We start from the raw sequence: 20,256 nt of genomic DNA, 5'->3' as shown, positions 1-20,256 counted from the left end.
ACACATGGGGAAAAAATCTGCCTTTGTCTGCAGCGTTCCATAAGCATGGACTTGACCTCTGCAGAAGAGGTGGGGATGGGAGGCTGGCCTGGCGTTCCTCCTTGGAGGGTATGTCTAGCAGTGGAGATGCTGAGTCAGAGGATATGGTCATTTTAATGGTTTTATGTCTCTAATTCCAAAGTGCTTTGGTTGGATCAATTTCCACCTTTACCAAAGATAAGTGAGTTTGCTTGTCATTTTGTTCAAGAAATTATGACATTACAAATGAGAGACATTGTTTCTGGGTAATTGAATAATTTTGTTAACATGCTGAGAAGACCTTAATAAAAGGAGGCCCTTTGGCCATTTCTCTCAGACCAATGACCCTTCCTGGCATTTGGGTCTTGGGTCATATACCCTTCCAACAGGTAGGAGGTTCATCACATAACAATCCAATCTAATTGATTAACCTCATTCAAATCTAATTGGTTGACTTGATTGGAGGTGGGTAATATTAAAATGAAGTCTGGGGAGATGACTCAGGTCTCTCATCTCTTGGGGAAGATGACTAAGACCCCCACTCAAACTAGTTTCCACCTACTTGTGGTTTAATCTTATCAGTAATTCCTTGGGCTATCTAGATAAAAGGATCGGTCTCCACCCAAGACTCCTTTGTGAGCTTGGCTCTGATTTGACCCAGATGAATTTTACTTTCAGGGAGAATTTAGACCTTGGGGGGGAGAAAGAGAAAGGATTAAGAAAGGGAGAGCGTTGGATCCCCAAGATATCAGTTATTAATAATTATTTCTCACAAAATGAAGACTCATTTGATTTGTTTGAGCTGGGGTTGTTATTAACCCATGACAGCTTTATCAAACATTTTCTTTTTACTTTCATTTGAACTGAACAAACATCAAATAAAGTGAGCACTTGCACAGACACATTAGAATGGGAAATGTGGATTTTAAATGAAACTGTGAATCTCTGTAATGTACAGCATAACTTCCATAGTTGTCCTGCTTGTTCTTGCTTCCTTCTGTTTGGTGCATTTTTAAGATGCTTCAATGACCCTATTTTCTTTTTTCTTTTATTGGGGTGGGGGTGGGGGTAGAAACTCTATCCCTGTCTCCACTGAAAAAAAGGTAAAACAAAACTCTCATGCATAGTCAAGCAAAACAAATTGGCGCCTGCAGCCTGGGTCCAAAGCTTCTTGGTCAGGACGTGGGCAGTATGTGAAGCAGTCAGGCAGTCAATGAATCAGTGAGCATTTCTGAAGCACCCCTGTGTGTCAGGCACTGTGCTAAGTGCTGGGAATACAGAGCAAAGCAAGCTCCCTCAAGGAGCTCACAGAATGATGGGGAGATAAATGGGGACAAACATATAAAGCAAGCTACAGACAAGATAAACAGGAGATATTGAGCAGAAGGAAGATGCTGGAGTGTAGAGGAGCTGGGGACGACTTCCTGGAGGAGGTGGGATTTTAGTGGGGACTTGAAGGAAGCCAGGGAGGTCAGTGGTCTGAACAGAGGAGGGAGAGTATCCCAGGTAAGGGGGATGGCCAGAGAGAATGCCCGAAGCCCAGAGCTGGAGAGTCCTGTTTGTGGAAGAGCCAGGAGGCTAATAGTCACTGAATCAAAGAGGAAGTACTGGGGAATGAGCTGTCAGAAGAATGGGAAGGTAGGAGGGGGCTACATCGTGAAGAGTGTTGAAAGCCAAACAAAGCATTTTGTGTTTGATTCTGGAGGTCCTGTAGGGCAGGATATGATCAAACCTGTGGTTTTGGAAGATCTCTTTAGGGGCTGAATGGAAGATAGACTGGAGAGGGGAGAGACTAGAGGCAGGCCGACCCACCCCAGGCTGCTGCAATAGTCCAGGCATGAGGGGATGAGGGCCTGCACCAGGGTGGGGGCAGGGTCAGAGGAGAGAAGGGGCCTGTCTGAGAGATGCTGAGGAGGTGAAATAGACCAGAGGTACAACAGAGGTGAAATGGACCAGAGATGCTGCAGAGGTGACATCAACAGGCTTTGGCACCATATTGAATCTGAGGGTGAGAGATAGTGAGGAGGCCAGGATGACTCATAGGCTGGGAGCTGTCCCATATAGTAACAGGGCTTTTAGGAAGATGGGAGGGGGCAGCTAGGTGGTGCAGTGGATAGATCACTGGCCCTGGATTCAGGAGGATCTGAGTTCAAATCCGACCTCAGACACTTAACACTTACTAGCTGTGTGACCCTGGGCAAGTCACTTAACCCCAATTGCCTCACCAAAAAAAAGAAAGAAAGGAAGGAAGGAAGGAAGGAAGGAAGAAAAGGAAGATGGGAGGCCTTGGGGATAAAGATGCTGAACTCTGTTTTCTGTTTCTGGACCCCGATGACTCTGGGGGCAGGATGGAGGTCAGAACAACTGGCAATGGCCCACTTTAGGGGGTAGGAGCAAAGGTTTCTTCACTGAGAAAATCACATAGCAGTTCCTTGGGTTGAGCCATTAGACAGGGCCAATGACTTTGGTGACTTTCCTTTCTGGGTCGTCAGAGGCTGTGGTTATAGCCCCTGCAGGAGCAGTTTGCAGGAGGCTGACTTGTCTGTCCTGTGTGGGGTGGTGGTTGACAGTGAAGAGAGTGATTTCTCCATAGCAGTTGCTTCCCCCATTAATGGGCTAGAAGTAGGATGGAGAGTGTGTGTGTACTCCAGGCTGGCTCCCGTGTCCACCTGAGGTATTCCAGAACCTTGAGGGGAGATGTCATGGTCCTGGCCTGGCGAGTGGGGCCAGAGCACATAGGTTGGGTTTCGGGAGTACCCTGACTCCAGCTCCCTTTGCCTGTGTTCCCCCCAGTGTTAGGTACCACTCACTTGTCCCTGTTCCATGTAACTGGCCACTTAACCTTGATTACCCTTTACAAAGAACTAGTTACTTCAACAGTAGAGCAAGAATAAAGTACAAACTCTCCCACACACCTTGGGGACGTACCCTCCCCTACCCCACCTCCACATCTGGGGCAGTAGGCTCACAATGGGCTCTTCATCCCACCAAGTTCTTGAGCAGACAGTTGCACATCCCTGCCCCGACTTCTCATAGCTTGGATCCAGCTGGTCATTCTCAAAGGTTCTTCCTTACCCCCTGAGGTGTGGATTCCGGGCCTGCACTACCTCTCACTGATTCTCATGGCTCACAAAGTGGGAGGCTCCACTCCTTTTGAGCCAAAGGTGCCAACCCCGAGGCCCATGTCTCAGAGCTCTCCTCTTAGAGCCTTGTCTCTTGAATAGTAAACAGACCAGAACCAGTTTCAGATGGTGTCACTGAGGCCCTCCTCAACCTTCCCATGTGGAGGAACATGTCTGAGTCACTCTGGACACACCCACTTTCTCCAAGGAACCATTCTCTCTCTAGAAGGTCTGAAGTCCAAACTCTTAAACTCAGGCCTTCCCACCAAGAGGCCACGTCAATGCCTGTGCCTGCCAGAAACCTGTCAGCCTGTGGATGCTGGGAAAGCCCACTTGGACTCCAGGGGAGCTGGGGAGCTGAGGAAGGCAGTTGGGACACACAGCTCCACCCCTTAAGTCATCCACCTCCACCAATGAGGAGAGCCTTTGAGCCTGGATTACAGGAGCAATAGCTGAGCTCTATGTAGTACTGGACAGTGCTGTCTCCCCAGGCACCCCAGGCATGCGTGTGCACAGTACTGACTGCTGGGCCATCCAGTCCTCAGGCCGAGATGGTAATGCCAGCCAGACCCTGGAGGTGCAAGGGGGGTCTGCAAGGTGGGGAATCCCTGCCTCCAGGCCCTGGGGGAGCAGAGCCAGTGGAAGGCCGGCCCTGAGTCAGTACCTTCCTCTGCTTCTCCCTAGAACAAGACGGGGCTGGTGGTTGTTCAAACCAATCTGCACCTCCTGGTGGCCACATATCGGGAGGACATGTATGCCAGCGTGTGCGTGGAGGCCGTAGAGAAGCTGGGTAAGAGGCCCCATGCCAGCAGACGTGGGTGGGTCTCAGGGACCCATTTGTAATCACCCATGAAACCAACGCTTGGCTGCCAAACTCTAGTTTATCAACACCCTTCTTGGACCATGGTGCCCTGACCTGACCACAGTCCTTTCAACAAGGCCTGACTGGGGCAGAGGAGAGCAGGATTTTCACTTCCCTTTTCTGCTTGCAGTCCACTCCCACCACCAGATCTTCTTCAGAACACCTGCTTCCTACATCTCCCCACCTCTGCTGGGGGCGGGGGGAGTGGGGGTGGGGGGAGACACAACCTTCCCAGAGAAGTGAATAGGTGGGGCGTATTCCAAATACACAGTGGGGGTGGAGGAGAATCTGGAAAGGCCTTTGGAAGGAGATGACCTCTGAGGGGAGAGGGAACAACATCCCAGGCAAGGAGAATGGCCAAGTGGGCCCCCAGCCTGACAGCAGGATAATAGGACAAGGCACTGGGGAGCCCCGTGAGATTCTGGAGCAGGAGAAGGCAGTGGAGAGAGGGATAGTTTTCACATTATGGATTGGTCCTAAAATCAACAGGAAATGCCCAGCGCAGTCCAGCAGTGGTGGGCAAGGCCTGGGCCCCGTCTGAAGTCTGGCTCTGCCGCTGTGGCTCAGCAGGCACTGGCTTTGATGACTTGGGGGATGAGCCACATTGGAACTGTTTGTTTCACTGAGGCCTCTAAGAAAGGCTCTTCTGACCACAGTGGCCCTCAGAGACACCACTGGACCCTGACTCTGGCAGCTGACCCCATCGCTGCCCATGGCCTAGTCAGAACGTCTCTCTTGTTTCCTTCTAGGTGACTATTTAAGGAAAAAGGGAAGTTAATTCACTCAGAAGACTCTGAAAACCTCAGCTGTGTGAAGAGGAAACAACAGATTTTGAGAAAGGGAGGGTTGGGTTATGAAGAATAGATGTTGTGGTCAGGATAAGCAGTAGGGTTAGGCTTAGTGTTAACATCTTGGACAGTGCAGGGTTGAAGGTCAGGGTCAGGGTTGGGGTCAGGACTAGGGCTGGTGTTATAGTTCCTGGCTTGGAGTGTCCAGGGCCAGGGCCTCCATCCTGAAGAAATGAGCAGCCTTTATCCCTAGGCTTCGGGGCCTAGGGGAAATGAACCCTTTGTTCCCCCACAACTGCAGGTCTTCCAGGCCCCAGCCTCTGGGGCCCTTGGGGGAGGGGGCAGAGGGCCCCAGGGCATTTCCCAAGGCCTCAGGTCTGCTGCTGCTGTTTGTGTTGGAGGCTTTGGTCCTAAGCCAAGGGACCAGCAGATGGGTAGGTGAGGAGTAGGTCAATAATGGCCAGGCCTTACAAAGACCGACTCATGTCACCCAAACTCAGGGCCCCAGGGGCCCAGCCAGCCCCCCAGGGGAGGGGATTCTCTTGGGGACTGGCCAGGCAAGCCCACAGGGAGCCAGGACCTCCCCACCCTTAGGAGAATAGGGGCCACAGCTGTCATCAAGCCTTCCCATCGAGATGTCACCTGGACATCTCAGGGCAGACCACCCTGGGAACAGAGACCTTGCTCCTATCGCCCCCCACCTGGGGCCTGGCCATGTGTCGGTCACTCTCTCCTTCCTGTCCCTGGAAACCCAGGCCTGGGAGGCTTCCCTGTGAGGACAGGGCTTGGATTTTGGCGCTTAGCCTCCTTCAAAGCCAAATAAACCTCTGCACCACCTTTTTTGTTGGCTCCCTGTGGACAGGACCTCCGGCCGGGGCCCACAAGTGCCAGTGTGTCCTGCCTGCTGCTTAGGCTCCTGTAGAGCCCTGGGTGGGAGAAGATGCCAGGTACTGGGAGTGCCTTACAGAGCTGCCTCCCCAAGCCCAGCATGGGTGATCTGGATGCAGGCTCTTTATTATCTGGAAGTCGTAGTACTGAGCTAGGCACTCCGGGGGTATAGAGCAGGAGGCCACCAGACTGCTTTGGACACTTCCTCCTAGGCTTGACTCTCTCTTCTCCTCTCCTCTTTTCTCTTCTTCTCCTCCTCCTTCTTCTCCTTCTCCCTCTCCTTCTCTTCTTCTTTCTCTTCTCCCTCTCCCTCTCCTCCTCCTTCTCCCTCCCCCTCCCCCCTCCCTCCTCTCTCCTTTCTCTCTCTCCTCCCATTTCCTTCCCTTCCTAGGATTTTCTTTCCTCCCTTTCCCCTGTGGCTGTCCCTTCTTCCCCTCCTCCTCCTCTGTGGGGGGGGGGGGGCGGGTTCCAGCAGCCAATGTTGCCCAGGCTCATTCAGCACAGAACACACAGTTAATAAATGTTTATTCTCTTTCCTTCTAATTTCCCACAGCCACCATTTACCTGGGGCTCTGGGGCTTGGTCAAGGCTCCTTTAAGAGATTTTTGAGGGGGAGGGATCTGGGTGCCCTCTGTTATCCTCTTACAGAAGAAGAGACTGAGGGCTTGCAAATAAGAGTGAGTGTCCAGGGTAGGCTTAGGGACCCGGTCTGCCTAGCTTCAGCACTCCCTGCTCCCTCTGCCTCTTGGTGCAAAGGTTAGGGAATGGGTGTGGGTGTCTCAGTCCTGACTCACAGCGGCAGGGTTTATTTAAGCTGGAGGGCAGGTGCTGGTACCAACTGGGTGGTTTGAGGTTTGACCCTTTACTGTCCATGGTCCAGTGGAATGGTTAGTCTTCGCATGGGACAGGGTGCTGGTCTGCTCCTCCCAGGGTCTTGTGGAGGGTAAATTCCCCGAGGGCAGGGACAGATCTGTGCCTTGCCTCACCTCTCTGGGGCTCAGGACATTAGAAGAAAGTCAGCCCAAACTCAGAGTCTGAATGAAGGAATGGGGTGTTTAGCCTGGAGAAGAGAAGGCTGGGGAGGGAGTAGGGACAGCCTAGTTGTCTGGAAGAATGTTGGGAAGCAGGAAGCATTTCCTCTAGGCAGATCTATACCCCAGGGAAAGGGGTAGCCTCTGGGGTGGTCTGCCCCCTGTCCTTGGAGGTTTTTAAGGTCAGACCTCTCCACTTCGGAGGCCCTTCCTGGTCAGCATAAGGCCGTGTCCAGGCCAGTGTCTTGCACGTGGTAGGAAGGTGCTTAGTAAATGCTTGTAACCTCGAGGGCAAGTGGCTTCAGTTTCCTGGTCTGTGCACAGGGAGCTGCCCTCCGGCTCCAAACCCAGCTGTCCTAAAAATGTGTGTGGGAGCGATTTGGATTCCATACTGTCCCTTGGTGTCTGTGACTCCTTGTAGGATTGTCCCTTCTCAGCCCCCTTCCCTTTGTCATGGGTGTCCTCTCTTTGTCTCAACCCTCCCTTTTGGTGACCTCCTCGACCCCCAAGGACTCATGGGTACCGCACTACCAGCTGTTAGACCTCTCAAACTGGGTGTCCCGTAGGCATCTCAAATTGGTCCAGAAGAGAACTCATGGTCTTTCCCCTAGGAATCCCCCCCCCCCCCGCGCGCCCTTTTCTGAACTGGCTCATTACTGTGGGGGGTGGGGGGAGTAACTTCCTTTTTAGACGAGCAGATGGATTCCCCCACCAGGCAGGTGGAGCTGTCCAGCAGGCGGGTAGCTAGGAGTCCGTGGGGAGGGCCGCAGGGCTTCTGCATCTGGACCGCCTTGACCTCCCGGCTCAAAGGACCCGTCTCAGCTCCGCCCCGGGGACTGGCAGCTCCAGGAGTGCAGGCCTGGGGTCTGGGGTTTGCGGCCCGAACAATCAGTGTCCGTGGAACTGAAGCCTGGGCTAGTTGGAGTGGGGCGGGGCGGGGGTGGAGGGCCCGGGAAGCGGGTTCGGGAGCTCGGCTGCCTGTTCCCCCTCTAGGCCAGGGCGGGGTCGAAGTCTGAGTCAAATGGGGCAGAGCCCGAGAAGAAGGCGGCCCCTTCCCCTTCTCCTCCCGCCTCCCAGCCTCGAGCTGGGCCGGGCAGGCCTGCCTACCCCACGCCTAACTTCACTGCCAGCGTGCTCCCCGCGCACCCCAGTCTCTGCCTTTGGCCACACATCCGCGTCCTGGTCCGCACAGGTAGGAGCTGTGGGGGTAGCGGGCTAAGAGAAGATTCGGGGTGAGGCGAAGGGCGGGAAGGAGGGCAGCAGCCGCTGACGGAGAAGGCAGCGGGTCCAGGAGACCGTGGCCCTGGGGAGGCCCCTCAGCAACCGGGATAGGGACGCGCCTCCCGAGAAGTCCTGGGCTGAGTAGCGGCCCCTCCGCTCGCTCCCCGCCGTGATTTGCACCCAGGGCTTTGCAGGGGACGGAGGGGCGCTTTCTCTGCCCAGCTGCCGCCCCTTCCGCTGCCAGGAGCTGTGGGCGGTTCTCCGTGCCCCGGGTGACCTGAGCAACTTTGGCAGTTGCCGCGCCTTGGGCCTGACCCCGGGGTCAGCCCGTCCCCTTCCCCCGAGCTGGGCATCCTGTCCTCATGCCGAGGTTACCTAGCTGTCTGCGGGCGCTTGGTTCCTTACCCCTCCAGATGGGACAGAAGCAGGTTATCAAATTATCCGCCCGGATGATGTCATGACTTAAGCTTAATTGGATTTCTGTGAGGGAGGGCTGTGCAAAGTCACCAGTCTCACTCTTTCCTCCAGAGACATCTGGGTCCAGTGGCAAGATATACGTCAGGACAAGTGGAGATGGCCCTGGATGTTTAAGGCAGTTGGGCTTAAGTAACTTGTCCAGGGTCACACAGCTAGTACGAGTTTAAGGTGACATTTGAACTTGGGTCCTTGACTCCAGGGTCAGTGCTCTATCACTGCACCACCTAGCTGCCCTATCGAGGAGCCGACTTGCAATGGACCTGGTTCCAGGCTCCCCAGGGTATATCGGAGGTCATGCTGATACTCTAGGTGGGGAGTGACGCCCATCTCGTCCCTGCCCCAGCCCCTCCTGGGAGGTCCCAGGCTCCTCCGTACACCCAGAGCGAGGGCTGGGGGAGGAGGAGCCAGGGGCCTGAGCAGGGGTCAGATTGTTCCCCGGGCTCCCTAAAGAGAATCATCAGGCTTTCGTAGGGGCGCACATTTCTTCTCCTTAAAGCACGTTTCATTGGTTCAGTGATTTATTTCTCGCTGAATCTAGTGGCTTTAAAATATTCTGGTTAGCCCTGGTATCTCCTTCCCATTTATCGCTCAATCACCTTCTCCTAAAGATGTGGGGCACCTCCCAGTTTTGTTTTTGTTTTTTTTGGCGAGGCAATTGGGGGTTAAGTGACTTGCCCAGGGTCACACAGCTAGTGTTAAGTGTCTGAGGTCGAATTTGAACTCAGGTCCTCCTGAATCCAGGGCCTGTGCTCTATCCACTGCACCACCTAGCTGCCCCTATAGATGACTTTAAAAAAAAAATTTGTGGGGCAATGAGGGTTAAGTGATTTGCCCAAGGTCACACAGCTGGTAAGTGTCAAATGGCTGAGGCTGGATTTGAACTCAGGTCCTCCTGAATCAAAGGCCAGTGTTTTATCCACTGTGCCATCTAGCTGCACCTCCAGTTGTTGTTTTTATAACATTTTTATTTAAAGTTTTGAGTTCCAAATTCTATCCCTTCCTCCCTTCCCTTTCCTGAGGCAGTAATTAATCAGATATAGGTTATACACGTGCAGTTATGTAAAATATTTCCATATTAGTCATTTTGTACAAGAAAACTTGAATAAAAGAAAAAATGAAAGTGAAAACAGCCTGCTTCAGTCTGTGCTCCATCGATATACGTTCTTTCTTTGGAGGTGGATGGTATGCTTCCTCATGAGTCCTCAGGATTGTCTTGAATCACTGTATTGCTGAGAATAGTCAAGTTATTCACAGTTCTTATAGAACAATATTGCTGTCTCTGTGCGCAGAATTCTCTTGGTTCTGTTCACTTTGCCATACATCAGTTCATGTCTTTCCAGGCATGGAAATTGCTCTCCAGAATGGCTGGATCTTTTCACAACTCCACCAACAGTGGATTAGCCTCTCAGCTTTCCCACATCCTCTTGACATCCAACATCTCCCCTTTTTATTGTCTTTGCTTCTCTGATAGGTGTGAAGTGATTCCTCAGGGTTGTTGACATTTGCATTTCTCTGATCAATAGTGATCCAGAGCATTTTTTCATAGGATTGTAGGTAACTTTTTTTTTTTTGTGGGGCAATGAGGATTAAGTGACTTGCCTAGGGTCACACAGCTAGGAAGTGTCCAGTGTCTGAGGTCGGATTTGAACTCAGGTCCTCCTGAATTCAGGGTGGTGCTCTATCCACTGCAGCACCTAGCTGCCTCCAACTGTAGGTAACTTTGCCTGGGGACTGTGTCCTCCCTGTTCCTCTCTAAATGCCACCCACCAGCAGATTGCTGACTCACACTGAGTTTGCAATCCACTCCAAGACTGAGCTACTCCCAGAGAGGGCTTTCTGGAGCCCCAATGTAAGACTGACAATATTCAGTCTCTCAAACCCCTCCCCCCCCTTCTGGAGTCATGGGGCTTGTGTCCTTTTTGGGGTGGGGATGGCTGGAGTGGGTGATGACTCAGGGGTCATGACTGCCTTTGACTAGTGGCAGCTTAAGGCTCATCAGCCATCAGGGCTTGGCCTTTCTCCCACAGGGTCCCTGGGCCACCATAAGTGCTTAACAGATGTTTGTTGACTGGCTGACTGATTGCCTGTGAGCCATAAACTAGGGGCTCAGACTTCGGGGGAAGTGGGCAGGAGGGGGGAGAGAGAAGGCAAAAGGTGTGGGTGGTCCTGTTGCAAGCTAGGAATCCAGGGACCGTGAGCCAGACTCCCTGGATAAAGGGGCTGACAATCTAAAATGTTTTTGACCTTGTTTTCCCAGCACAAGCCTGGCCTCTAGAAGGGCTCCACAACTTTACTGAAGGAATGCTACTGCACCAAGGTTGGGGGGGGGGAGTGGAGAGAACAGCATCCCACCCACCCCCATTCTTCTCATCTCCATCAATGTGATGTCTGGCCTCACTCTCTCCCATGGTCTGTCTCCACGCACAGGGACGAGAACACAGGCATCATGTTAGCTGTGGCCTTTGACCAGCCTGGGGGCCCTGAAAACCTTTACCTGAAAGAGGTGGCCAAGCCTGAGCCCGGACCGGGAGAAGTTCTCCTGAAGGTGGCCGCCAGTGCTCTGAACAGGGCAGACGTGTTGCAGGTGGGAAGGAGCTGGGGCCGGGGCACCACTTCCGAGAGCCTCAGCTGTTGCCCTATCTTTGGCCAGCCGGATCCACGGTCCCCTTGCAAGGCAGATGGGGGGTTTAATATCCTCATTTCCTAGGGGAGGAAATGGTGCCGACAGGGGAAGAGGGGCTTGGCCGGGGCCCCGCCCAAGTGGTAGAGGAGGGACTTGAACCCAGGCCTTGGGAGGACAAATCGAGCCCTCTCCCCATTGGTCACCAGCACTCAGTGAATTCCCGGCAGTATCTCCATTCAGGGTGTCTTGGAGGTGGCCCCTCCCTCCTGATCTGTTTCAGCCTCCGGCCTGGTCAGGGATCTGGGGGGCGGGGGTGGGAGAGGCCTGCCTTCTGCTCACTGGGGAATCCAGCTTCAGCACCAGCCCTGTCACTGACTCACTATGGGCTTCTCTGGGTCTCAGTTTCCCTACCTGTAAAATGAAGGGGTTGGACTTAATCAGTACTTTGAGAGATCCCTGTCACCTCCTTTTTCTCTGCTCATGACTTGGCCAGGTGGGGGAAATGCAGGCAGGAGGGCTGGAAGCACTTCCTTTGACCCTGTGCCCTCTCTCTCCATAGCGCCGAGGCCAATACAACCCCCCTGCGGGAGCCAGCGACATCTTGGGCCTGGAGGCATCTGGCCAAGTGGTTAAAGTTGGTCCAGGGTGCCAGGGGCCGTGGAAACAAGGGCAGTTGGCGATGGCTCTGCTTGCTGGAGGGGGGCAGGCAGAATATGTCGTGGTCCCCGAAGGCCACCTCATGCCTGTTCCCAAGGGGCTGACTCTCACCCAGGCGGCAGCCATCCCTGAAGCCTGGCTCACTGCCTTCCAGCTGCTCCAAGTCGTAGGTGAGGAAGCCGGCTTAAGCCTCTGCATCCCCTTCTCCTGGGCCTGGGGACAGAGCCCCACGCCACCCCCTTCCCCCATTCCCAACAGCTGTTTGTGGCCTTCATAGCGTAGAACAGCCTGCCTCAGGAGGTAGTGCCCCCCCTCCAGAAAATCCCTGTTCGGGTACAGGCTGGAGCAGCGACCTTGGACATCCAAGAGTCTGATCTCCGCCTGTGCCAGGTCAAGCCGAGGCTTCCCCGGGGACACTGCTGTGGATGGATGGCTCCGTTTTTCCAGTGTGGATACCGAGTGTGTTGGGGGGTGGGCTTTCTGGAGGAGGTGAGGCCAGTTTGGAGGGTATACAAGGGGTAGGGGAGTGGACACAGCCAGAGAGGAGCCCCATCTGACCAGCCCGGAGGACTCATGCTGGGGAGTGGGAGTATGGTGTGTGTTGTGGTTGGGGGGCAAGGTGGATGAAAACCTCCAAGACAAGGAGGATGAAACAGAGAGGGTAAGTGTCTCACTCCAGGTCACAGAGCATGTTACTGACGGGCTTCTTGACAGAGAAAAGAAGGAAAGTGGCAATGAAGCAGCTTTTCCTCTGGATTGTTGTCAGTTAGCCCAGGCCCACCCCCTTCACACCCCCATCCACCAGGGTGGTTGCTCTTTGTCATCCTTGGCTCTCCTCTCACCTTCTCCCCGTGTCAGCCCTGGCACTATCCTGACCTTGGTGTGTTCTTGAATTCATTCCATGTATAGGGGTTTCAGGTCATTCATTTCTCACATTTTGTTTCCATGAACTTTGGGGTATCTCAGCCATTAACGATCCTGCTTTGCAGTGAGGCTCTGATGGCTAGTATGGGAGATGTGTGCTCAAATGTGTGTATGTGTGTGTTCGTGTGCATGTGTACGTGCGCGCATCTGCTATTTTCTCTCTTCTCCTTCCTTTTAAATTTTTTTTTTTGGTGAGGCAATTGGGGTTAAGTGACTTGCCCAGGGTCACACAGCTAGTAAGTGTCAAGTGCCTGAGGCCAGATATGAACTCAGGTCCTCCGGAATCCAGAGCCAGTGCTCTATGCACTGCACCACCTAGCTGCCCCCTTCCTTTTAAATTTAAAGCTTTTTAAAAATGAGATTTGCAAGATACCGAGCAAACACTGTTTTATCCACCTGTTAGGGGCACTCCCCTCCTATCCCTGGCTGGGAGCTTGCAATTCCTTTAGGGTAAGTTAGGGTCCAGGAATCCAAGTCCCACCATCTGGGTTCTTTTGCATTGACCTGCCTAAGTCTTCTCTTTTCTTCCAAATCACTGCCTTCAGTGGATCCCAGTAATGAAAACAGCCCCTGGACTCCCTGCCTAAGTCTTGGTCTTCTTTGTCCCTGTTTGTTGGCTCCCCGCCCCCCCCCCCCCGGGGCTGGCTAATCGCAGTGTAAGGGCCAAATTTAATATATGGAAAGTTAATTGGGTGGCTTGCCGAAATATTGGGGTCCCAGAAATAATGAGGGACCTCTAGTTCCAAAGCTCCCTCCCTTCTGAACTGCCTTTTTAGATATTTCTCCCAGGTCAATAAGAAAGGAGCCTTGCGGCCTCTTTCCCACAAATGGATCAGATTTTACTAATTGGGAATAAAGTAAACAGCAAAGGTGAAATTAACAAAATCAAAGACAAGGAAATAGGGAAGAAGAAATGCGGAGAACCCTCCTAGCTCTAACCTAAGTCCATTCAAAAGAGCAGAGTCACTCCCCACCTGGAGCTTGCAGCTTCAGTGGAAAGCACAGCTTACAGCCAGGCTTGAGTGACTCCACTGCTGCTGCTCCTGCTACGGAAGAGACTCAGACTTCCCTCAGCAAGTGTCTAATCTTCCTCCCCCAAAAGGGGAGGTCCTTCAAAAACTGCCTATGGAGAGAGGTTTCTCCTTCTGACCTCAGTAACATACATAATTTCAGGGCAGTCCAGGTGTGGCCCTTTCCAAATGAGTCAGCCAAATTCTTTTTTTTTTTTTTTTTTAGTGAGGCAATTGGGGTTAAGTGACTTGCCCAGGGTCACACAGCTAGTAAGTGTTAAGTGTCTGAGGCTGGACCTGAACCCAGGTACTCCTGACTCCAGGGCCGAGGCTCTATCCACTGCGCCTAGCTGCCCCGAGTCAGCCAAATTCTAATAATTTTACCACACCAGGAATGGATAATGGTCATCCCTTTGGATACATGCCCCAGGAACACAAGAGACCTCTTCGGGGGCTTGCCTAAGGTAACTAGAGGCAGTGCAGTGACTAGAGTCAGGAAGACCTGAGTTCAAATCTAGACTCAGATGCCCACTAGCTGTGTGATGCTGGGCAAGTCATCTACCTTTGTCCACCTCAGTTTCCTCATCTGTAAAATGGATATCATAATAGCTTCTAATTGATTTTAACTTTTTTTGAGGCCAAGTTTTTTTTTTTTTTATAAAAGTATTTTCCGGGGCAGCTAGGTGGCACAGTGGATAGAGCACCAGCCCTGGATTCAGGAGGACCTGGGTTCAAATCCGGCCTCAGACACTTAACAATTACTAGCTGTGTGACCCTAGGCAAGTCACTTAACCCCAATTGCCTCACCCCCTCAAAAAAATAAATAAATAAAAGTATTTTCCAGTTACACGTAAGGATAGTTTTCAACATTTGTTTTCAAAGGATTTTTAGTTCCAAATTTTTCTCCCCCCTCTTCCCTCTCCCCTCCCCAAGACAGAAAGCAGTCTGATATAGGTTGTATATGTACAATCACATTAAACATATTTCTGCATTAGTCATGTTGTGAAAGAAGAATCAGAGCACAAAGGAAGAACCTCAAAAAAGAAGGAAAAAGGGGCAGCTAGGTGGTACAGTAGATAAAGTACCAGCCCTGGATTCAGGAGGACCTGAGTTCAAATCCAGCTTCAGACACTTGACACTTACTAGCTGTGAGATCCTGGACAAGTCGCTTAACCCTCATTGCCCTGGGGGGAAAAAAGGGAAAAAACCCACCCAAAAGTAGAAACAGTATGGTTCAATCTGCATTCATAATCCACAGTTCTTTTTTCTGGATGTTGAGAACATTTTCTATCTTGAGTTCTTTAAAATTGTTTTGGATCACTGCACTATTGAGAAGTTGCTGTTACTGTGTAAAGTGTTCTCCTGGTTGTGGCTTCTATTTTATTGGTGAGACAACATGTACATAAATGGTGGGAGGCTCTCTACCCCTAGGTTAGGTGGCTAACCAACTGCTGGCTGCCCTGTTTCTCCAAGATTCTGACTGCCAGAATGTGTACGAGGTGAAGCAATGAAGAAAAGCCTTCCAGAGGCACTGAAGGTGGAGTCAGAGATAGCAGGAGGCTAGGATCCTCAGGCTGCCTTGGAGATGCAAGCAGAGTATGTGTACACTTCATGATTTGTTTGTTACAGGCCAAGTTAAGGCTGGGGAGACAGTGTTGATACATGCTGGATCGAGTGGTGTGGGCACAGCTGCTGTCCAGCTGGCCCGCCAGGCGGGGGCCATTCCTCTGGTCACTGCTGGGTCCCTGGACAAAATTGAGGCAGTGGAAAAGCTTGGGGCTGCTGCCGGCTTCAACTACAAAGAAGGGGATTTTTCAGCTGCAACACTGGAGTTTACTAAGGGTAAGGAGCTTTCCCTCCCTCCTCCCAGGGTTACTGAGGAGGACTTACAGAGGTGGGTCCCACAGCCAGATTAAGGGCTCAGGCACCTCTGGCAGCAGGGTCCCCTGGCCAGGCTTTGAGACCCACCCAAGGGTGTTTTCAGGTGCAGCCTCACAGGCCTGGGACACATGTGAGGGCTGGTGTGTGTGTGTGTGAGAGAGAGAGAGAGAGAGAGAGAGAGAGAGAGAGAGAGAGAGAGAGAGAGAGAGAGAGAGAGAGAGAGAGACACAGCACCCAGGGGCTGGCTATCAGAGTGGTGAGAAGGGGCTGGATGCACCAGGATGGGAGGGGCAGACCAAAGGGCCCCCTTTCTCTCCCACTCTTGGTACTCTTTCTAACCAGCCAGCCATCTATCTGTCCCAGTCCCCTGGTGCCTCCCCATAATGTGATGCTTTCAAAAGCTCTTTGGACAGGGGACATGAGCTCTGGAAAGGCTGGGCGCCCTGGCCTGGTGATAGACTGTCCTCATGGTCCAAGAGCTGACTAAGGTAAGCTTGGAGTGAGAGGGTGGTCACCAGGGGGCCTGCAGGCCTCTCTGAGGCAAGCCCCTGGGTCACAAAGTGGCTGAGATCTGCATGGACAGAGTGAGGGCACCCCCGGCACCCTCACAGCTCAGCCCACTAGGTTACTGAGGTGTAGACAGTCCAGGGGCAGCGCCAGCCCTGCCTTGGGCGTCTCAGCTGCTCCCTGGCTAGGAAGTGCCCTCAGAAGGAAGCTCTCAGCAGCTCCTGTAGGTAGGATGTCAGGGGCTGTGGCCAGTCCAGTGTGGAGGGACCCAGGCACTCTCTTCTGGCTGCAGCTACACCCTGGGCCTCCCTGGGCACCCCTTCAGCCAGCACCTTGTGTCACCTCCCCCAGGTGCTGGAGCCAACATCATTCTGGACTGTGTTGGGGCATCCTACTGGGAGAAGAATGTGGCCTGCTTGGCCCCCGATGGCCGCTGGGTGCTGTATGGCCTGATGGGGGGGGCCGAGGTCCATGGAGAGCTTCTCTCCAAACTCCTGGCTAAGCGAGGGAGTCTCCTCACGAGCTTACTGAGGTCTCGGGACAAGAAGGCAAGTCATTCCCTCACTGCTATTCTTCTTTCCTCCCCTTCCCCCCCCCCCCCCCCCCCCGCCCCGTGTTCCGAGTGTGGAGTGTGGAAAGGAGCCCCTGCACAGGGCAAGAGTGGCCAGCCATGGGGAGGGGCTCTTGGGTGACTCCCGAGGCCCTAGGGCTGGAGGCACCCTCTTCCTAGAATCCCTGGGCAGCCCCCACCGCTCCACACTGCCGGCCCCTCCTGCCCAGCCTGTTAGAGTTGGTGTGGGGGTGTCTGTAGGGAGCTGAGGTGCAGGGTATGGGATCTGCCAGGGTAGCTGGTGTGTGCTTGGGTGGGCGGGGCTCTGTGCTATGTGCAGAAGAAGGGCAGGGGCTCAGAGTCAAACAGCCTTGAAGGTTCTGTCCTGTCTCCAGACAGCCTGGGGAAGGGAGAATGACAATGGGCTGTGGTGCCCACCCAAGGCAGCTCTGTGAGCTCTGAGGCCTGGCCACATGCCCACCCCCTCAACCCATCTCTCAGTCAAATGTCGCCCACACCCATTGCACAGGGAGGGGGTGGGGGCAAAACTGAGGCTGTAGGTGGCGGAGCCTTGTGACCTCAAGTAATGCCATGCTCTCCTGTCTTCTGCCCCGCAGTACAAAGCAGAGCTGGTGGCAGCCTTCACCCAGCAGATCCTGCCTCACTTTGCCCAGGACAAGCCCGGGGTACTCAGGCCGGTGGTGGACAGAGTCTACCCCATGAAGCAGGTGGCAGAAGCCCACGCCTACATGGAACAGAATAAAAACCTGGGCAAGATTGTCCTGGAGGTGGCCCCGGACCCTGAGCCAGGAGCCGCCGGAGCTGGGGCACAATAAAGTCTCCTCGTCACCCAGCGATCTGCGTGGTGCCTTCTTACCCCCGAAAAGCTTCCTGGGCAGAGTTGGGGGAGGGGGGGCAAGGCCAGGACCCCGTGGGGGGTCTGTGTGTGGAGGGAGCAGGGGACCCCTCCAGAGCGGTTCTCCGCCGGTTAGGGCTCCTGGCCACAGGGAGTCCGGGAGGACTCGGCTAAAAGGATACAAAGTAAAACAAAGTAACCTCTAGACTGGCGAGACCCTTAGCGAGGAGGGGGAGGGGGCTGCCTTTGACCTCGCCAGAAGCGGAAAGCTTCCCGGCCCGGGCCAGTGCCAAGAGCTGAGGTGTGGGGGGGAGGTCGCATCCAGCCCCTTCTCAGCACTGATAGCCAGCCCCTGGGGGCGGGGGGCACAGAGATTCCGACCCGCCCCAGGCTCATCGGGTCGTGTCACTCCCCGGCACCATAAACTCCAGGGGCTCCCTGCGGCCTCCGGGAACCCTTTGGCCCCTAGCCCCGCTTCCCATCTCCTTTGCGCCCCCCTTATATATTTGCCATTTCCGGCCTCCTCGCCTCTGCACCTTCAGCCCGCGGTGCCCTCAGGCCCTCCGCCCGCCCCACGGCCAGGTAGGAGGAGCAAGGAAGTGTGGGCGGGACCTGAGGGAGGAGCTCCGGGCGGAGGGGGCGGGACAGGTTTCCGGCGCATGTGTTGTTGGTTCAGCGCCGCGGGGAGGCGGGACTTCCGGCAAGCTTTCTGCTTCCGGAGGCCAGGCGCAAAAAGGAAGTTGCGTTGGATCTCGGCGCGGCGGCGGCGCGGAAGAGGAAGAAGGACCCGGAGCGAGCGGATCCGGACCCCGGCCCCGTCGGTCGACCCCGGCCCCGTCGGACCCCGGCCCGCCCCGCCCCGCCCCGCTCCCGGTTCCGGCCCGAGCGCGCCCCCACCGCCGCCGCCATGGCGATGCAAGCAGCCAAACGTGCGAACGTGAGTACGCCCCGCCCCCCCCGTTAGCGCGGCCTTCAAGGCCCCGCGCCCAGCCTCGCCCCAGGCACCCACTCACGCATTGAGCGCCTGCTGTGTCCCTCCCCTCCCAGATCCGGCTCCCGCCCGAGGTGAACCGCATCCTCTACATCCGCAACCTGCCCTACAAGATCACGGCCGAGGAGATGTACGACATCTTCGGCAAGTACGGGCCTATCCGGCAGATCCGAGTGGGGAACACCCCGGAAACCCGCGGCACGGCCTACGTGGTCTACGAGGACATCTTCGACGCCAAGAACGCCTGCGACCACCTGTCGGGCTTCAACGTGTGCAACCGCTACCTCGTGGTGCTCTACTACAACGCCAACCGGGTGCGGGGGGCGGGGCCGCGGGGGGCGGGGCCGCGGGGGGCGGGGCCGCGAGGGGCGGGGCCGCGGGGGGCGGGGCCGCGGGGGGCGGGGCCGCGGGGGGCGGGGCCGCGGGGGGCGGCAGCCTCGCCTCCGGCTCACAGGGCGGCTCACGGCCTCATCTCTTTCCAGGCTTTCCAGAAGATGGACACCAAGAAGAAGGAGGAGCAGCTGAAGCTGTTGAAAGAGAAATACGGCATCAACACAGACCCACCCAAGTGAGGCCCTGGGCCTGCCTCGGCTTGGCCCCCTTGGGAGCCCTGGACTGACCTCTTCCCCTGGGCTGCTTCACCTTGAACTTGACCCCTGACCCGCCCAGTGGTCCTGGGCCAGATCTGGGCTCCCTTTAGGACACAGGTAGAATCTGGCGTCCTGTGACTGTACCCCAAAGGGCCCTTGTCATGGGGGGCTCTGCCCAGTCTCCCCGAGGCGCTCTCTGTGCCCGATGCTCAGGGTGAGTCACCCTCTGCAGAAGGAGGGTTAGCAAATAAAGGCTCTGGGCCTACCTGGGGCTGTGACCCGTCTCTCTGGCCACAGGGTGGTCGCCCAGCTGCGGCCTCAGCTGGGCCGGCAGGGACCCTGAGCGGAAGTCACTGTCGTCATCCAGGGCCTTGCAGGGCCCAGAAAGAGTTGGTGGGCTTCCAGGAACAGTACAAGAGAACCTGGGTGGTGGGCCCGCCCCCTCCCCTGATCCTCCTGGGACCCCCACGGGCCAGTCCTCCCATCCAGAACGGCCCTTCCTTCCCACTGCCAAATCCAGCGGCCCTTTCTCCAGACCAGCTACTCTGAGCCCTCTGCTTCCTCTTCTTGGCCCTGTGAACTCCTGTCCTGCCCTGTCCTTTTGTATCCTCTGGTTAATCCTGGTCCTGACAACGTAGTTCTTTTTTTTTTTTTTTTTTTTTGGTGAGGCAGTTGGGGTTAAGTGACTTGCCCAGGGTCACACAGCTAATAAGTGTCAAGTGTCTGAGGTCAGATTTGAACTCAGGTCCTCCTGAATCCAGGGCTGGTGCTTTATCCACTGTGCCACCCAGCTGCCCCAACATAGTTCTTAATAAATGCTTGACTGACTGACCTTCCAGCTGCTTCTTAGTCCGTGGTGCCCAGAACTGCACACGGTCCTCTAGATGAGGGCTGACCAGGGTAGGGAGAGGAAGGACCGAGACCCCCGTGTGCACTTCCACCTGACTTCTCTGCTGGAGCCGCTTGACTGTCATGGGCCAGTGCCGCCCCAAGGGACTGGGCACCAGCTTGGCTTCCATCTGTGGCGTCTCTGCCCCCCCAGATACCAGCTCCACACTGAATACATCTAACACGTAGCCTAGGGATGGTGCCAGCAGCTCTGTGGACAGTCTTCTTCCGGCCAATGGGCTTTGGGACCCCGGGACCTGGTGTGTAGTAGAGCTTTAATAAATGCTGGTAGATTGAGTGATAACCGACATGGCCTCAGTGACCGGGCTCCAGAGCTCCCAGAAGCCACTGGGGCAGCATCCCTTCCCCCAA

At 54.8% G+C, this 20,256-nt stretch overlaps 3 protein-coding genes across 4 annotated transcripts in view; all 3 read left to right on the top strand.

Moving 5' to 3' along the window:
• PFN4 (profilin family member 4) overlaps positions 1–5,108 on the top strand; it is a 46,954-nt gene extending 41,846 nt beyond the window's left edge. Inside the window, exons 4-5 of the mRNA XM_043985662.1 lie at positions 3,825–3,930; positions 4,752–5,108. Of these exons, the coding sequence (XP_043841597.1) occupies positions 3,825–3,930; positions 4,752–4,780 (135 nt within the window). The 3' untranslated portion in view covers positions 4,781–5,108. The remainder of the gene's footprint in view (positions 1–3,824; positions 3,931–4,751) is intronic.
• On the top strand, positions 3,830–17,416 carry TP53I3 (tumor protein p53 inducible protein 3). Of its 2 annotated transcripts, none has more exons than XM_043985658.1 (6): positions 3,830–3,930; positions 10,835–10,991; positions 11,590–11,857; positions 15,251–15,463; positions 16,361–16,557; positions 17,177–17,416. In XM_043985658.1, the coding sequence occupies exons 2-6, from the start codon at positions 10,854–10,856 to the stop codon at positions 17,393–17,395; spliced, it is 1,035 nt and encodes a 344-aa protein (XP_043841593.1). In that variant the 5' UTR covers positions 3,830–3,930; positions 10,835–10,853; the 3' UTR covers positions 17,396–17,416. The 2 variants fall into 2 exon arrangements, with proteins under 2 accessions (XP_043841593.1, XP_043841592.1); XM_043985657.1 differs by lacking the exon at positions 3,830–3,930 and adding an exon at positions 7,638–7,901.
• Positions 17,417–18,173: 757 nt separating this feature from the next.
• On the top strand, positions 18,174–19,261 carry SF3B6 (splicing factor 3b subunit 6). The gene is made up of 3 exons (XM_043985663.1): positions 18,174–18,352; positions 18,463–18,720; positions 18,889–19,261. Exons 1-3 carry the CDS (start codon positions 18,323–18,325, stop codon positions 18,976–18,978), a joined length of 378 nt encoding a protein of 125 aa, XP_043841598.1. The 5' UTR covers positions 18,174–18,322; the 3' UTR covers positions 18,979–19,261.
• Positions 19,262–20,256: the final 995 nt, after the last annotated feature.

Source organism: Dromiciops gliroides, chromosome 2, assembly GCF_019393635.1.
Source record: "Dromiciops gliroides isolate mDroGli1 chromosome 2, mDroGli1.pri, whole genome shotgun sequence".
Lineage (NCBI taxonomy): Eukaryota > Metazoa > Chordata > Mammalia > Microbiotheria > Microbiotheriidae > Dromiciops > Dromiciops gliroides.
This window is presented reverse-complemented; position numbering and strand designations above follow the sequence as displayed.

Excerpts from the sequence above, each read along its gene's own strand:
- TP53I3 (XM_043985658.1), top strand. The coding sequence starts at position 10,854 with ATGTTAGCTGTGGCCTTTGACCAGCCTGGGGGCCCTGAAAACCTTTAC. Across the intron at positions 11,858-15,250 it reads CCAGCTGCTCCAAGTCGTAG|GCCAAGTTAAGGCTGGGGAG; the intron begins GTGAGGAAGCCG and ends TGTTTGTTACAG. Across the intron at positions 16,558-17,176 it reads TGAGGTCTCGGGACAAGAAG|TACAAAGCAGAGCTGGTGGC; the intron begins GCAAGTCATTCC and ends TCTGCCCCGCAG.
- SF3B6 (XM_043985663.1), top strand. The coding sequence starts at position 18,323 with ATGGCGATGCAAGCAGCCAAACGTGCGAAC. Across the intron at positions 18,353-18,462 it reads AAGCAGCCAAACGTGCGAAC|ATCCGGCTCCCGCCCGAGGT; the intron begins GTGAGTACGCCC and ends CTCCCCTCCCAG. Across the intron at positions 18,721-18,888 it reads TCTACTACAACGCCAACCGG|GCTTTCCAGAAGATGGACAC; the intron begins GTGCGGGGGGCG and ends ATCTCTTTCCAG.